At 45.1% G+C, this 18,259-nt stretch overlaps 1 protein-coding gene across 1 annotated transcript; it reads left to right on the top strand.

Moving 5' to 3' along the window:
- Window positions 1–1,103: 1,103 nt before the first annotated feature.
- On the top strand, window positions 1,104–18,075 carry ZNF12 (zinc finger protein 12). Its single transcript, XM_069571266.1, has 5 exons — window positions 1,104–1,650; window positions 3,085–3,149; window positions 10,051–10,177; window positions 10,679–10,774; window positions 12,933–18,075. The coding sequence occupies exons 2-5, from the start codon at window positions 3,135–3,137 to the stop codon at window positions 14,780–14,782; spliced, it is 2,088 nt and encodes a 695-aa protein (XP_069427367.1). The 5' UTR covers window positions 1,104–1,650; window positions 3,085–3,134; the 3' UTR covers window positions 14,783–18,075.
- Window positions 18,076–18,259: the final 184 nt, after the last annotated feature.

Genomic DNA, 18,259 nt, shown 5'->3' with positions numbered 1-18,259 from the left:
TGCTCCTTGGAAAAAAGCTATGATCAACATAGACAGCATATTAAAAAGCAGAGACATTACTTTACCAACAAAGATCGGTCGAATAAAAAGTATGGTTTTTCCAGTAGTCATGTATGGATGTGAGAGTTGGACTATAATGAAAGCTGAGCACTGAAGAATTGATGCTTTTGAACTGTGGTGTTGGAGAAGACTTGAGAGTCCCTTGGACTGCAAGAAGATCCAACCAGTCAATCCTAGGGAAAATCAGTCCTGAATATTCATTGGAAAGACTGATGCTGAAGCTGAAACTCCAATACGTTGACCACCTGATGCAAAGAACTGATTCATTGGAAAAGACCCTGATGCAGGAAAGATTGAAGGCAGGAGGAGGAGGGGACGACAGAGGATGAGATGCTGCTGCTGCTGCTGCTGCTAAGTGTCTTCCGTCATATCCGACTCTGTGTGACCCCATAGATGGCAGCCCACCGGGCTCCTCTGTCCCTGGGATTCTCCAGGCAAGAATATTGGAGTGTGTTGCCATTTCCTTCTCCCGAGGATGAGATGATTGGATGGCATCACCGACTCGATGGACATGAGTTTGAGCAAGCTCCGGAAGTTGGTGACGGACAGGGAAGCCTCGCATGCTACAGTCTGTGGGGTGGCAAAGAGTCAGACATGACTGAGCTACTGAACTGAACTGAACTGTTAGTATTTCAGTTAAGGAAATGGCAACCTACTCCAGTATTCTTGCCTGGAGAATCCCATAGACAGACACGACTTGGCCACTAAACCACCACCACAACCAAACAGGATACACTCCTTCCCCTCTCTGGTTTGTCGGAGATCCTCAGATCTAATCTAAAATACCTCTGGGCAGGGAAAGGACCAGGGATCCAGGAGGCAATCACACAGGACCCCACCTGAGGCCATATGTTTCCTTGACTCCTAACAGGCGTTAACAAATGGGATATTGATTCCCTGGTTCAGAGGGTGCATCCTCTCAGCACAGCATTGCTTCCTCTCCAGATGAGGTGGAGACATTTACAAGGTTCCCTAACTTCATGGCGCGGAGACTTCTGGGAAATAGAGTCTTGCTATCTGTCCGGCTCCCAGGGGCGGGCCCCGGTGCCCAGACTTCCGGCGTCCTCCTGCGCTGGGGCTCTGCGGTCTGTGTGCGTGTTCGCGCACGCGCACCGGCGCTTTTGCTCCCTGTCGCTGGCCAGGTCACCGCTCGCCCTCGTTCCCAGGCTTTGGCCTCCGGCTGGCGGGGATTCCAGGGCCTGCGGGACTGGAACGCCGTCTGGCAGGGCTGGCATCCAGCGGACGCGGGCTGTGCACGCGAGGGTTCTCGCGGGCCGGGCGGAGGCTGGAGCCGAGACCCCGGATCTCGAGCCCCGGAGCCCTCGGGCTGGTTCGGAGAGGCCGGGCGAGCGGCGGCGACGGCTAAGGAGCGGCGGGGCCCGGTCCCGACCGTCTGCAGCGCACGACACGGTGACGCCTCGGGAACGACGCTGGCCTGAAGGGAACTTGTCCCGTAGGCCCAGAGCTGGCTCCTCGGGCCCAGAGGCCTCGGGAGGCGGAGAGGAGGGACTCGGCGAGAGTAGCGCTCCGCAGGAGCAGCCCCCGGCCGGAGCCTGGGGAGCCCGGAGCCGGTCAGCGAGTCTCGAAGAGGTAGGTGGTGCGTCTGCGGTCTCCAGGCGGCTGTTGATCCTACGCCCCTCGGAGAGCAAGGCTTGGGGAGCCCGCTCCGGACCCCACGAGAGAGCGACTGAGAAGATTTGACCGCTTTACCGGGGTCGAGAGGCCGGGCTAGAGGGCAGGGCCGGCTGCTCCGCTGGGGCTCCCTTGGGGCTTGTGAGTTCTGGGTGTCCTGGGGCAGTGGGGGCCCCAGGCTTGGCCCGGACGTGCCGCGTCCACCCCTCCCTCCATCCCCGAGGCCCCTCCTCCTCTTTCTCTCGCCTTCTTGCGATCCTGCACGTGTCTCTCAAGGCTCATCAGCACTTGGTTCTGTAATCTAAGCCTCCGCTGACACGCCACGCCCCCTTCCTCCGCGGGTTAGTTAGTGCGGGATGAGTCTTCGAGGCGTCTGTCCCGCTGCCTCAGTTGAGGGAGGAGGTGACTGGGCCTGAGAAGGGAGGTGACTTGTCCCAGGTCATTGGGTCTGCAGGTGGGATCGTTAGCAAGATCAGACTCCAGGGGAAAGTGCTCTGTCAGTTTCTTAATAAGAGATCTTTTTTGAGCATTGCGTTTCAGTTCAGTTCAGTCGCTCAGTCGTGTCCGACTCTTTCAAACCGCATGAATCGCAGCACGCCAGGCCCCCCTGTCCATCACCAACTCCCGGAGTTCACTCAGACTCACGTCCATCGAGTCAGTGATGCCATCCAGTCATCTCATCCTCTGTCGTCCCCTTTTCCTCCTGCCCCCAATCCCTCCCAGCATCATAGTCTTTTCCAGTGAGTCAACTCTTCGCATGAGGTAGCCAAAGTACTGGAGTTTCAGCTTTAGCATCATTCCTTCCAAAGAAATCCCAGGGCTGATCTTCAGAATGGACTGGTTGGATCTCCTTGCAGTCCAAGGGACTCTCAAGAGTCTTCTCCAACACCACAGTTCAAAAGCATCAATTCTTCAGCGCTCAGCCTTCTTCACAGTCCAACTCTCACATCCATACATGACCACTGGGAAAACCATAGCCTTGACTAGACGGACCTTAGTCGGCAAAGTAATGCGTTTAAGTTTGTACAAATAAGTGAAAGACTGAGCCTCGCCTGAGTGTATCGCGTTACTCAGAGCATCCTGTGGATTTTCTGATCTTAACAGAATTAGTAAGAAAACTGTAATTGTTTATTGTTACTATTTTATATTTAATGATGGAGGTTTATTTTAGTAGGATTCGATGTTCATCCACTGATGAAAAAGTGTTTTCCCGCAGTAAGGTAATCATGTGGGAGTTACAGGCCTGTGAGTGTGTCCTCAGTCTCTGTTCTTCTAAGCCCTGCTGGAAAGTGGAAGGGAGTGTTTCCCACAAGTGTCTAGTGAAGTGCTGGGCAGGGCTCGTTCACACTAGCTCTTCTTGGGTCGCCTCACTACCTGCGTTTCCTCCTTCAGGTCCACCTCTGCTTTCACAGTCCTGCAGGTTATTCCGAGAGCAGCGGAAAATGAATCAATCTCTGGTGAGTTTTGCTGTTTACTTATTTACTCCCTACTCCGTTCGTAGGCTTCCCTCCTGGCTCAGATTGTAATAAATCTGCCTGTAATGTAGGAGACCCGGGTTTGATCCTTGGGTCAAGAAGATCCCCTGGAGAAGGGAATGGCAAACCACTCCAGTGTTCATGCCTGGAGAATTCCATAGATAGAGGAGCCTGGATTGACTCCAGAGAGCAGCTAGCACTTTCACTGATTTGTAATAACGCTTTAGGAGGCCCAATAGTTCAGAATTTAAAATGGAAAAGTAGGAATAGGTAAAAGATAGGGTTAGACAAAGCATAGAGAGCAGGTCAGCACCAAGTGTTTCTGGCAAGTTCTATGTGTAGATTCCAGGATCCTCCAGAGGTCTTAAAGTCACAGAACAAGCCTTGAGTTCTTGACATTCATTGCAAAAAGTGACAAACACCATCTATTGCTTGCCTTTCATTGTTCTTTCCAAACACTTATCCTTGGGTGATAAAGGTTTTCTTGATGTAATATGTGGTGGAGAATGGATGAGGGAATCAAGTCAGGGGGACTTGGGGCTCCAGCTGGATGGCAGTCTGGCAAGGGGGAGGCCTCAGTGAGTTCCCACTGCTGCTGGTCCTGGGCCCCAGTACGTAGTGCATGTCCATGCCCTTGGGTTTTTTTCTCAGTCATGAGTGAGGTTGAGAATATTTTCATAGGTTTAGAAGCTGTTTCTTCTTTTTAATTAATAGACTTTTTAGAACAGTTTTAGGTTTATGGGGAAATTGAGCTGACAGTACAGAGTTCCCGATAACTGTCCCTCTTGGTTTCCTCCATTGTCATCATCTCACACTGGTGCGGTGCATCCTCTCAACTGTTGATACCTTATTATCACCTGGAGTCCGTAGTTTATATTAGGGGTCACTCTGTATTCAGGTCTTGACAAATGTGTAGTGAATGACCTTCAGCCTCCAAAGAAGTACAGTATAGAACTGCTTTGCCACCAGAAACAACCCAAGGCACCTCCTGTTTGTCTTGCTCTCTGCCCCCAGCCCCCAACAGCTGCTCATCTTATTACCGTCAGTGTATTTTTGTCTTTTACAGAATGTCACGTAGTTGGAATCGTACAGTATGTGGTCTTTTCAGATTGGTGTGTTTTTCTTTTTGTATGAAGGGCCTGTTCATGTCCACAGTCCATCTTCCTGTCTCAGCACTGATTTGGTTTGCTTGTCTTATTGACTAACAGAGTAGCCTTAAGTGTTTATAAATGTTTCCAGTTGGAGTCATGTTAGTGAACATTGTTTTCCAAGTTTTTTTGTCTTTTTACTTGATTTTCCAGCAATAGCATATAATTCTTTAATTTTTTTTCATTTTGAGAGGTTAAATACTATTCATTTTTTAAAATTTCTCAAAACCACAAGATTCTTAGTCTTATCCACACAAGTGAATAAGAGCACCCTCCTTGGTCACTACTGAAGTACAACTTCTTTCAAGGAGGTGGGTGGAGGTGGGGAGAGAGGAATTCATTGGCCTTGTGCTTCTCTTCTGGCTCTTGCTTTCTCTTTCTGGTTCTGGGCACTGCGTCAGCCACTCTCTTGTACTTGGTGAAGACTTTCAATGTGTGGACCCCCCAGTCCTCAGGGGGCAGACGCAGGTATGTCTGGTGATGTCTAGTTGGAGTATGGGCTGAGTTCTGGAAGATTTGCTGTTGCTCTCAGACAGGCTTCTCCAGGCTAGACCAGGGCAGTGCTGTACATATCCTCTGTCTGTCTTGGGCAGTGACTCCTTCTACTGGTGTGTCTCATCAGCAGCAGGGCACCCTCAGCCTTCCCAGGCCTGCAAAGTCTGGGTCCCGGTCATCTTGGCATGTAGAGGTTGGGGTCAGGGGACAGGAGCCATTCTGCATCTTCAATTGTTCCACAGGAATAACTTTGATTTTCAGTCAACATCAGGAGTTCATCATTGTCTCTGATAGACCCTGAACTCGACGAGGTCGTTTCCTTAACCTCTTCCTAACCCCTCCTGTCTCCATGTTCTGTTGAGACCTGCTGCTGTTGGTGCTAAGTCACTTCAGTTCAGTTCAGTCGCTCAGTCACGTCCAACTCTGCGACCCCATGAATCGCAGCACACCAGGCCTCCCGGCCCATCACCAACTCCCGGAGTTCACTTAGACTCACGTCCATCGAGTCAGTGATGCCATCCAGCCATCTCATCCTCTGTCAACGCCTTCTCCTCCTGCCCCCAATCCCTCATCAGAGTCTTTTCCAATGAGTCAACTTTTCACATGAGGTGGCCAGAGTACTGGAGTTTCAGCTTTAGCATCATTCTTTCCAAAGAAATCCCAGGGCTGATCTCCTTCAGAATGGACTGGTTGGATCTCCTTGCAGTCCAAGGAACTCTCAAGAGTCTTCTCCAACACCACAGTTCAAAAGCATCAATTCTTCAGCACTCAGCTTTCTTCACAATCCAACTCTCACATCCATACTTGACCACAGGAAAAACCATAGCCTTGACTAGACGGACCTTTGTTGGCGAAGTAATGTCTCTGCTTTTCAACATGATATCTAGGTTGGTCATAGTTTTTCTTCCAAGGAGTAAACATCTTTGAATTTCATGGCTGCAGTCACCATCTGCAGTGATTTTGGAGCCCCCCAAAATAAAGTCTGACACTGTGTCCACTGTTTCCCCATCTATTTGCCATCAAGTGATGGGACCAGATGCCATGATCTTCGTTTTCTGAATGTTGAGCTTTAAGCCAACTTTTTCACTCTCCACTTTCACTTCCATCAAGAGGCTCTTTAGTTCTTCTTTGCTTTCTGCCATAAGGGTGGTGTCATCTGCATATCTGAGGTTATTGATATTTCTCCCTGCAATCTTGATTCCAGCCTGTGCTTCTTCCAGCCCAGCGTTTCTCATGATGGACTCTGCATATAAGTGAAATAAGCAGGGTGACAATAGACAGCCTTGACGTACTCCTTTTCCTATTTGGAACCAGTCTGTTGTTCCATGTCCAGTTCTAACTGTTGCTTCCTGACCTGCATATAGGTTTTTCAAGAGGCAGGTCAGGTGGTCTGGTATTCCCATCTCTTGAAGAATTTTCCAGTTTATTGTGAGCTACATAGTCAAAGGCTTTGGCATAGTCAATAAAGCAGAAATAGATGGTTTTCTGGAACTCTCCTGCTTTTTCCATGATCCATCGGATGTTGGCAATTTGATCTCTGCTTCCTCTGCCTTTTCTAAAACCAGCTTGAACATCAGGGAGTTCACGGTTCACGTATTGCTGAAGCCTGGCTTGGAGAATTTTGAGCATTACTTTACTAGCGTGTGAGATGAGTGCAATTGTGTGGTAGTTTGAGCATTCTTTGGCATTGCCTTTCTTTGGGATTGGAATGAAAACTGACCTTTTCCAGTCCTGTGGCCACTGCTGAGTTTTCCAAATGTGCTGGCATATTGAGTGCAGCACTTTCACAGCATCATCTTCCAGGATTTGAAATAGCTCCACTGGAATTCCATCACCTTCACTAGCTTTGTTTGTAGTGACGCTTTCTAAGGCCCGCTTGACTTCACATTCCAGGATGTCTGGCTCTAGATGAGTGATCACACCATCGTGATGATCTTGGTCGTGAAGATCTTTTTTGTACAGTTCTTCTGTGTATTCTTGCCACCTCTTCTTAATATCTTCTGCTTCTGTTAGGTCCAGACCATTTCTGTCCTTTATCGAGCCCATCTTTGCATGAAATGTTCCCTTGGTATCTCTAATTTTCTTGAAGAGATCTCTAGTCTTTCCCATTCTGTTGTTTGCCTCTATTTCTTTGCATTGATCGCTGAGGAAGGCTTTCTTATCTCTTCTTGCTATTCTTTGGAACTCTGTATTCAGATGCTTATATCTTTCCTTTTCTCCTTTGCTTTTTGCCTCTCTTCTTTTCACCGCTATTTGTAAAGCCTCCCCAGACAGCCATTTTGCTTTTTTGCATTTCTTTTCCATGGGGATGGTCTTGATCCCTGTCTCCTGTACAATGTCACGAACCTCATTCCATAGTTCATCAGGCACTCTATCTATGAGATCTAGTCCCTTAAATCTATTTCTCACTTCCACTGTTTAATCATAAGGGATTTGATTTAGGTCATACCTGAATCGTCTAGTGGTTTTCCCTATTTTCTTCAATTTCAGTCTGAATTTGATAATAAGGAGTTCATGATTTGAGCCACAGTCAGCTCCTGGTCTTGTTTTTTTTTTTTTTTTTTGACTGTATAGAGGTTCTCCTTTGGCTGCAAAGAATATAATCAATCTGATTTTGGTGTTGACCATCTGGTGATGTTCAACTGGTGTAGTCTTCTCTTGTGTTGTTGGAAGAGGGTGTTTGCTATGACCAGTGCATTTTCTTGTCAAAACTCTATTAGTCTTTGCCCTGCTTCATTCTGCATTCCAAGTCCAAATTTGCCTGTTACTCCAGGTGTTTCTTGACTTCCTACTTTTGCATTCCAGTCCTCTATAATGAAAAGGACATCTTTTTTGGGTGTTAGTTCTAAAAGGTCTTGTAGGTCTTCATAGAACCATTTAACTTCAACTTCTTCAGCATTATTGGTTGGGGCATAGACTTGGATTACTGTGATATTGAATGGTTTGCCTTGGAAACGAACAGAGATCATTCTGTCGTTTTTGAGATTGCATCCAAGTACTGCATTTCGGACTGTTTTGTTGACCATGATGGCTACTCCGTTTCTTCTACAGGATTCCTGCCTGCAGTAGTAGATGTAATGGTCACCTGAGTTAAATTCAGCCATTCCAGTCCATTTTAGTTTGCTGATTCCTAGAATGTTGACGTTCACTCTTGCCATCTCCTGTTTGACCACTTCCAATTTGCCTTGATTCATGGACCTGACATTCCAGGTTCCTATGCAATATTGCTCTTTACAGCATCAGATCTTGCTTCTATCACCAGTCACATCCACAACTCGGTATTGTTTTTGCTTTGGCTTCATCCCTTCATTCTTTCTGGAGTTATTTCTCCACTGATGTCCAGTAGCATATTGGGCACCTACTGACCTGGGGAGTTTCTCTTTCAGTATCCCATCATTTTGCCTTTCATGGGATTCTCAAGGCAAGAATACTGAAGTGGTTTGTCATTCCCTTCTCCAGTGGACCACATTCTGTCAGACCTCTCCACCATGAACCGCCCATCTTGGGTGGCCCCACAGGGCATGGCTTAGTTTCATTGAGTTAGACAAGGCTGTGGTCCTAGTGTGATTAGATTGACTAGTTTTCTGTGATTATGGTTTCAGTGTGTCTGCCCTCTGATGCCCTCTTGCAACACCTACCGTCTTACTTGGGTTTCTGTTACCTTGGACGTGGGGTGTCTCTTCATGGCTGCTCCAGGAAAGTGCAGCCGCTGCTCCTTACCTTGGACGAGGAGTATCTCCTCGCCACCGCCCCTCCTGACCTTGACATGGATTAGCTCCTCTAAATCGCTTCAGTCGTGTCTGACTCTGTGCAACCCCATAGACAGCAGCCCACCAGGCTCCCCTGTCCCTGGGATTTCCAGGCAAGAGTACTGGAGTGGGTTGCCATTGCCTTCTCTGTCTGTTGAGAGTACCTGAATCTTATTGGTTTTAATACACTGGCACTGTTTTATAATCTTTTCTGGGCAATTGCATAAATTTAACAGACCCATTACGTTTAGTTATTTAAGTTTACTTCTATGTTTTCTGATTCATTCTGATTTGCAGAGTGATGAGATACACAGTAGATAATCAACAATAATAGCGGGTATTGAAAAGTGTGTTATGTCCAAAGAACTGTGTTAAGTGCTTTCCATGAAAGAGCCTGTTTGGTACTGATCTGTATCATGTGACAGGCACCATTATTGTCTTTATTCTAGAGGTGATGGTACAGGAGGAAACAGGCTGTAATGACTGTGTGAGTGTGAGTGTTTGTGAATTTACTCAGAAGATCCGCACTCACAGGTCTGGGTGTGGCAGTTTCCAGTTCTGTTGTGTGCTTTGTGCCCCTCATCAGGAGTAAGTGAGCTCCGTCCCTGGAAGGTGTTGGGGGATGAAGGGATTCCAAGTCCCTGGCTGGGCATTAGGGCAGGACGAAATAAGCTGTTTCCAGTAGCTCGAGGAGCAGGCCAGGGTCAGGTCGAGGCAGGCTTATCTCTGTAGTAAAATATGGAACTGGGATGTGCTGCCTGGCTTGCTCATCGCCTTGGTAACTGTGGTGAATACTACAGCTCGGTTCCTTCTGTGAGTTGTAGGAGGAGGTCAGGGCAGGAACAGAAGAGATGCTTGGGCTGGTGATAAACATTGGGAAATCTTGAAGTATAGAAGTATTAATGCCTGGAGAATACCCATGGACAGAGGAACCTGGGAGTCTACAGTCCATGGGGTCGCAAAGAGTTGGACACGACTGAGTGACTAAGCACAGCGTGCCACAGCACAGGTTATTAAAGCCATGAGACAAGATTAGATCACCATCAAAGCCAAGGGTACAAGAAAAGAACTGAGCCCCAGGGCGCTATGATGACCTGAGGATGACTCAGAGGAGAGCAGGGGCCAGTGAAGGAGCGACTGGGGAGGACAAAGGAGAACCAACCAACATTATTAATGTTCTGGAAGCAGAATGAAGGAGTGCAGTGCATCTTGGGTTTGCACACTGCCCTCAGGCCTGTGCTTCTCGAGGGCACAGGCTCTGTCTGCTGGTCTCGTCCTCAGGACTCTTGCTGGCTCACAGTGTAAGGCTGTATTTTCTTTTTTTCCTGTACATTGAGCAAACTCATGGCAGTGTATTATATTTATTTTCCTTCCGTAAGGCCCATAATATAGAAAAGGTACACAGTGTAAACTTGACCAGTGAGCTGGGTGAGCTCTTGTCCCTGTGTATCTGCTCCATGTCACCCAGTTCCCACTACGGTGCCATTACAGGGGTCAGTGTCATTCAGGGACGTGGCCGTGGACTTCACACAGGAGGAGTGGCAGCACCTAGACCCTGAGCAGAAGACGACCTACAGGGACGTGATGCTGGAGAACTACAGCCACTTCATCTCTGTGGGTGAGGAGAGAGAGAAACTAGATTTCCCTCTGACTTAGCGATTTTAACTTTGAACTTGTGGGCTTCCCAGGTGGCACAGTGGTAAAAGAATCCACCTGCCAATGCAGGAGATGTAAGAGATTCAGGTTCGATCTTACAAAACTGAATTGGGTTGGGAAGATCCCCTGGTGTAGAAAATGGAAACCCACTGCAGTATTCTTGCTTGGAAAATCCCATGGACAGAGGAACCTGGCAATCTGCAGTCCATGGGGTTGCCTAGAGTCAGCTGACCAAGCATACACACACACAGACACACACACTTTAACTTTGAACTTGACAGAACAACTGGAATCATCTGGGGTACCAGGTAGGGTATGTGGTCTCTACCTCTGGGTAGGTTCTGATTCTGGCACAGCACCAATGGCACTTCTCTCCTGTAGCTCGTAAGCCAGCCTTTTGCTTACATGACAAATCTGGAAGCCCAGCAGCCAAGTTCAAGTTCTCTCTTTTATCTGTTAACAGGGTGTCACATTATCAAACCGGAAGTCATCACCAAATTGGAGCAAGGAGAAGAGCCGTGGGTGGTGGAAGGAGAATTCCTGCTTCAGAGTCACTCAGGTGTGTGTGGGGGGTGGTGGCAGTAAGGAGGGTGATCACTCAGGAGTGTTTTTCGCGGGAGCTTTTTAATGGTGCCAAACCTGAGAAGTGACTGAAGAGAGTTGTTCTTGTACTCCGGCAACTCGAATCTTACTCCCTAAGGCTTTTTCCTTTCCCGCAGCAGCTTGTGTTGGTAGAGCTTCCCACTCTGGCTTCTGCTCTGAATCAAAACCTGCTTGCTTCCTTCCTCCTCTTAAACCTCAGAACTTCTTATGGCATTTTGTTGGCAGGCATATATATAGTCTGTCATTAGAGAATAACTCCGGACTCTCCATGTTCTCATTAGTTTCCTTCTTCTTTCCCGTGAAATGCCTCAGGCTTGTTTCTATCCCTGGCTTCACTTCTCACTTCTCTTTCTTTGAAGTCAGAGTTCACAGCCCCATCCTGTGCATAAACCAGTGAAATCAGTTCACCTGTGCTGTCCTAATCACGGCACTGGTCATTCCTGCTGGAGTTTGGTGACAGCATCACAGGGTCTCCCTATTCCGCCTGATGCTCACTTTCATCTTGTCTCTTACTTTCTGTTCTGTCGGCAGTATCTTGAATCATGTTGTGTCTGAGCAGGTGCTCAGTCAAGTAGGAGACAGAGAAATGAGTCCTGATTCATTTACCACCTCCACCCTGCCCCCTCCAGAAACATCCCTGAAGGGTCTGCCTCACCCTCTGGTGGTTTATTCCCCAAGCTCTTCAGAAGGTCTGAAGAGTATTTAAGGTATTTATATAAAGTATTTATTTAAGGTATTTAAGTATTTATAATCTCAGGTATTTAAGGCTTTTATGTGTTTCATGCTGCTCTGTCTACCTGTTCCTGGTTCATTGTTTCCTGAGAGCTGTAGGTGCTCCTCCATTCTCTTTGGATCTGCAAGATGTGTTCCCCTGACTTTTGAATCCATCTTATCAATAGTCTCATAGGATGAGCCTACAGTCATTCTCTGTTGATTCCTAAAGGCAGTTTAAATTCCTCTTCCTTTCAGAATCATGCAATATTGTCCCTATGTTGCCCAGAAATTTTAATTTTGTATTGTTTCCTGAAACTCTGGCTAAACTTCATTTGATCCACACTTCTAAAGTCTCTTCCGTTTCACTGAGGTGTGGGTTATTTGTCCAGATTACACATTCTATAAGTCTGAACTCAAGTTTTCCCTTTCAGCTCTAATACCAGTCTCTTCCTTCCCTCGACTTTAACTCCATCTCAAGGTGATGCTTTAGGAGAAACATCTAGGTCTGAACAAGAAGTCTGTTGACTGTGTTTTTTACTTGGGTTTCTCCACCCACCCTCCTCAAGTTTTGATAGATTCTGAGGAAACCTATCTTTTCTCAGGTTTTTGCCTCAGGAAAGATAGATTTTGAGTAGATCAAAGGCTGGAAGTCAGGCAAATTTAGTAAAACAACAGGAGCAGAGACTTGCAATTGAATATAAGCTGGGGCATATTGGTACCAAACCATCTCAGTGTAAGTGGTAGCACCTTGGAGTCTGCTCTGTGTCTCCCCACAATATGAAGCAACTTGGTGTGAAATGGAGACCTCTTGCACAGTCCTCCTGGTCCTTGTGCAGCAGCTAAACTCATTGCTCCCCTGTCAGTTGACCTGTTTGCTGTGAGCCCTTTCATATCTAAGAATCAGGCATTTATCCAACATCCTCTATCTTCAGATCATTGCTCCACGTTTTTACCTTCTGTACCCAGTTTTGAACAAAATTTTGAACTATTAATGTGTGCATGTACTCAGTCATGTCTGACTCTTTGCAGACGTGGACTGTAGCCTACCAGGCTCCTTTGTCCATGGCATTTCCCAGGTAAGTGTACTGGAGTGGGTTGCCATTTCCTCCTCCAGGGCATCTTTCTGACCCAGGGATCAGACCTGTATTTCCTGCACTGCAGGTGGATTCTTTATCACTTGTTTTTATCAGCTTTCTTCACCGCTGGAGATCATGGAGCTTGTGTGTGTGCATGTGCAAGTTTATTCCAAACCAAAATAAGGGGGGAAAATACACTTGGAATGGTTTTCAACTGTCCAAGAAGCTAGCACCTGTGCCACAATGAAATGCTTGTGTACAAGTCACATGTCATTTCTTACCTAGGAAGTTGCATAAAAATTGGTTAATCTTGCCTCTTTTTAGAAGTCTGGAAAGTTCATGATCTGATGGAGGGAAGCCAGGAAAATGAAGACAAACATTCAAGGCAAACTGAATCCATTAACATCAAAACCCTGCCTGAAGGGAGAGGTAATGGTCTTGGTAAGACTTGTAATGTGCAAACAAGCCCTGTTCCTTCAAGAAAAAGATCCTATCAGTGTGATTCATGTGAAAAGAGTCTAAAGTCTATTTCAGAATATATTAGTAGTGATGGCAGCTATGCAAGAATGAAACCTGATGAATGTAGTGCTTGTGGGAGATCACTTCTCCATGTGAAGCTTGAAAAAACTCATCTCGGAGATAAACCTTATGAATTTAACCAAAACAGGGAAGCTTATGCTCTAAATGGAGAAAGTATTTATCAGAACATTCACATTTTGGAGAAACCCTTTGAATATATCGAATGCCAGAAAGCCTTTCAGAAGGATACAGTGTTTGTTAACCATATAGAGGAGAAGCCCTACAAGTGGAATGAATCTGAAATAGCCTTTCTCCAAATGTCAAACCTCAGTGTGCACCCAACAACTCATTTGGAAATGAAACCCTATGAGTGCAATGCATGTGGGAAATCCTTCTGTAAAAAGTCCAAGTTTATTATCCACCAGAGGACTCACACAGGAGAGAAACCTTATGAATGTAATCAGTGTGGGAAATCCTTCTGCCAGAAGGGCACCCTCACTGTCCATCAGCGAACACACACAGGGGAGAAGCCCTATGAATGTACTGAATGCGGGAAAACCTTCTACCAGAAGTTACACCTCATTCAACACCAGAGAACTCACTCAGGAGAGAAGCCCTATGAATGTAGCTACTGTGGAAAAGCCTTTTGCCAGAAGACACACCTCACACAGCACCAGAGAACACATTCGGGAGAGAGACCCTATGTTTGTCATGACTGTGGAAAAACCTTCTCCCAGAAGTCAGCCCTTAATGACCACCAGAAAATTCACACAGGTGTGAAACTCTACAAGTGCAACGAGTGTGGGAAGTGCTTCTGCCGCAAGTCTACCCTCACCACACACCAGAGGACACACACGGGAGAGAAGCCCTATGAGTGCAACGAGTGTGGAAAGTTCTTCTCTCGGCTGTCATATCTCACTGTGCATTACAGAACTCATTCAGGAGAGAAGCCCTATGAATGTAACGAGTGTGGGAAAACCTTCTACCTTAACTCAGCCCTCATGAGACATCAGAGAGTCCACACAGGAGAGAAGCCCTATGAGTGCAATGAGTGTGGAAAGTTATTCTCCCAGTTGTCGTACCTCACCATACATCACAGAACTCACTCAGGAGTGAAGCCCTACGAATGTAATGAATGTGGGAAGACCTTCTACCAGAATTCTGCCCTTTGTAGACACCGGAGGATACATAAAGGAGAGAAGCCCTATGAATGTTACATATGTGGGAAGTTCTTCTCGCAAATGTCATACCTCACGATACATCACAGAATTCATTCAGGAGAGAAGCCCTACGAATGTAACGAATGTGGGAAAACCTTCTGCCAGAATTCAGCCCTTAACAGACACCAGAGGACACACACAGGAGAGAAAGCCTATGAGTGTTACGAATGTGGCAAATTCTTCTCTCAGATGTCGTATCTCACTATACATCATCGAATTCATTCAGGAGAGAAACCTTTTGAATGTAACGAATGTGGGAAAGCCTTCTCTCGGATGTCATACCTCACTGTACATTACAGAACTCACTCAGGAGAGAAGCCATATGAATGTACCGAATGTGGGAAAAAATTCTACCACAAATCAGCCTTCAACAGCCATCAGAGAATTCACAGGAGAGGGAACATGAATGTACTTGATGTGGGAAGGCTTCTCTGAAGTCAGATCTCTCATAACGTCACAGAACCCTCTCCATATAATGAATAGGTAACTCCTACCATCCCGAGTTGGAGAGTTCATACAGGTGGGTGTGAACAAACCTGTGAGTATTTTTCAGACTTGGAACCTGAAAGTTTGCAGGTTGGAAACCACAGCTGTAACTAGCCCACATGACATGCTGGCAGGAGTAAAAACTCTATCAGTATTTAAATTGGACATAGTTTCACGATGAATTCAAACTTTTACATATCAGGGAATTCAGATAAAGGAGATACCAAGGAACGTGGAAAACATTCTGTTGAAAATTATGAAACTAAAATTTGTTTCTGATAAAATGTCAAGCTTTTGTGAAAAAGAAAGAAACCACAGAGGATGGTTGTTTTGAATAAACATGCTCCTTATGTACATAGAAGCTGTAAAATCGCTGGGTAGCTAATTAAGATGGCAGCATGGCAACATTAAGCTCACACATGAGTGGATCCTGAGGGTGTTTGGGTGTTTCTGTTTGCTTTTTAGGATGCTGCATTACAGGAGTTGTATGTTCGGCTTGAATCATGTTAGAAAAGGCATTGTATCCTTATTAGAATAATTTCTAAGGTATTTTAAATAGCACCACTATGCTAGCATCTAAATATGTATAGATAATGAACTAATATTTGAAAGATATGAAGTATACTTCTCTTTGTGCTCTTCCCTGGCATTTATAAATGGATTTTATCATTGTTAATGAATTAAGTCTTCCATAAGAAAACCAATGTTTTTAATAGTGTTTTAACTGTATCTGAATCAGCAAGAGATAAAAATCTGTGCATAAAGTAGAAAATTGCATAGATAATTTTAAATGGTTAATGCCACAAGTCTCTGTAGTAAGGGACAGCTGTAGGACTCATTGCAATCAGTATGGTTTAAAAAATGTACTTAAAATAGTCTCGTTTTGATCTATTTTTTTTTCACTTAGTTTTATATTTAGATGCCTTTGTAAGTGTAAGTGTGCAGAGCACATGTACTATGTAACCTAGAAATTAATTAACTGTATTTTTATTTGATATGGTGGTGTTTTTAAGCACCATGGTTTGTTCCTTCCTGAATGGATTGAGAAAGCAGGTTCATACGGGTTGTAGCTGGTGTTGCTGAGTGACCAACCTAGTCACTCATTCCTTGTTTTTGGCTGCCTGAGTCTGGGTATCCATTCCTCTTGATGGAACAGGGGATAAATCCTGATTAGTTTCAACCAATAATGATAATCCCTTTCTCATAGCCAGTAATTGGTTTAGAGTATTTGGAGGACCCCATTCTAGACAGGTAGAGGAAATATCTTGAGCAGGTTATTTCTGGAAAAGGTTTCTTCAAAGATTCAAGGAATCATGCCAGGTGCAGTGGGATCCTGTTCAACGTTTCCTTACCTGGCTGTGTCTTTCAACGATGGTTATAATTTGTGCATGGCAGAGCAGAAAGTCTGGAAGAACCTGGGACCTGGATGATGCTCTTGAGCTACCGAACCAGCCAGCCTTGTAGCCACTCTATCTCTGGACTGTTTCTCTTGTGAAAAACTGAATTGTAGATTGATTTAGGTTGCTTCCAGTGAAAACTAAAGATATAGAGCTTGTAGGAGTTATGTAATTGAGAAGTGGGCTTTAGGTAAATCACTTTTTTTGAGATGTTGACATAGAGATGATTTATTTTCTGTAAATTTTGGTGTAAATATTACTCAAATATTTGAGTATTAGAAAACTTGAAACAATTCAATGTGTGTGTTTTCCTCAATTTTTACATTACTGACCTAAGAACTTTTGGAGCCTGATATGATGTCAGGTATATCTTTCTTTCCCTAATGCATGATATAAATTTTGTTTAGGTTAATTTGTTATTCATGGGTCATTGCTACCGTGTTGTTGATGATATATGGGTAAGGTAAGGACTCACTTTTGTTTCTTTTCCAGTGATTAGCCTAATAGCTTGTATTATTTGAGTCATCCACCCCTTTCTGCAGAGATGAGATGCTATGTTTCTCATGTGTTTCTGTCACTCATGGCTCCCGTTTTTCTTGCTCATCACTTTTCCATCAGATTTGTCTAGATGATCTTGAGTCTGCTATGTAACAGGTACTAAGATTCTGGTACAGTGTATAGTTTTATGTAGGAAGTATATATTCATAGTATACTTGTTGAAGCTTTCCCACACTAATGGGCAGTAGCTTAAGTACCCAGTATGCATTTTAAGTAAAATATTTGGAAAGCTTATAAATGATTTACCACGTTCTTTTTTCTGTTACAAAGTGCCTGATACCAAAGGGCCCATGTGTATGTGGCCCTCAACTGCCTCTTCAGTAATATGGTTGTAGAATTTCTCTATTGTTTCAGAGACACCAGTGTTTTCATACTATTACATCTCTGAAATAGTGTAACACATTCTAATTTAACTGGTGTTTTTTCTTCCTTAGAGGTACTTAAAATAATGGTTTGTCTTATATTTGATGGATGGAATGCAATATTTGAAAAGTTTTAAACTATTCCTGGCAAGACCTGCATTCACGAAAGAAGGCACCATGGGAGATGGCCCACTCATCCGGCAGCAAGGAGTGAATGTGGAATTGGGGCAGAGCGCAAATGCTTGCTCTTTATATGCACAGTGACTTCATCCTGTGGAGCGTGAGCAGATTAGGAACTCCCAGTGGATTTCCAGGGGCTAAGCCAGGGGTTGACCCCTGCCGGCACCTACAGGTGAGAGATTCTCCAAGGTTCTCACCCACCCCACCTGGCCCCAGTCATCCTAATGTTAGTGAAATGGTGGTTCATTGGTTGGCCTCTCAAAACAGGTCAAAATGAAGACCATTGTTAACACCAGGGCAATATTCCAAGACCATGGAGTGACCCTCTCTTCTTTATTCCACTGCAGTGATAATGTTTCTATCCTGGTGACTGGTATTGTTTGTATCCGACAGAAGTGTATAAAATGATACTGACCTGGACATACATTTTAAATGTAATGCTGTATCGTGCAGTAGTCCCTGTGTTTATAAACCCCTGAGAAGTTCTATACACAAGAGAATGTGTATACAGGGAGTTTGACCACAGCAAGATTTTGAGGTATCCTAGGTGACCATCACTAGAAGAGGTGGGTAAAAGGTGGATCATGCATTGGGATGGTGTCTAGCAATCAGAAATGTGTGTTCTACTTGCATGTAGCACATCCAATTAGCACTTTTAGATATGAATGGAAAAAATTAATGGAATGAGATTTCATACAAGTAAACAATGCTTATGTCAATTAAAGTTACACACACCCTTACAGAAGTTACAATGGTGAGTGCTAAAGGTCCTACCTTTATCAGTGAGTGCCTGTGGGGGAAGGGATGGAACTGGGGTTTGGCATGAAGAAAGAATGGGGTCCACACAGATACCAACACTGATAATACATGTTTTGAGCTGAGTAGTACAGTTAACATTGTGCCCAGGACTCCTCCAGAAATACTGAAGA

Source organism: Ovis canadensis, chromosome 24 (assembly GCF_042477335.2).
Source record: "Ovis canadensis isolate MfBH-ARS-UI-01 breed Bighorn chromosome 24, ARS-UI_OviCan_v2, whole genome shotgun sequence".
Lineage (NCBI taxonomy): Eukaryota > Metazoa > Chordata > Mammalia > Artiodactyla > Bovidae > Ovis > Ovis canadensis.
This window is presented reverse-complemented; position numbering and strand designations above follow the sequence as displayed.

Bases quoted from the DNA above. Each gene is read 5' to 3' on its own strand.
- ZNF12 (XM_069571266.1), top strand. The intron at 10,178-10,678 runs GTGAGGAGAGAG...ATCTGTTAACAG, and splicing joins CAGCCACTTCATCTCTGTGG to GGTGTCACATTATCAAACCG. The intron at 10,775-12,932 runs GTGTGTGTGGGG...GCCTCTTTTTAG, and splicing joins CCTGCTTCAGAGTCACTCAG to AAGTCTGGAAAGTTCATGAT.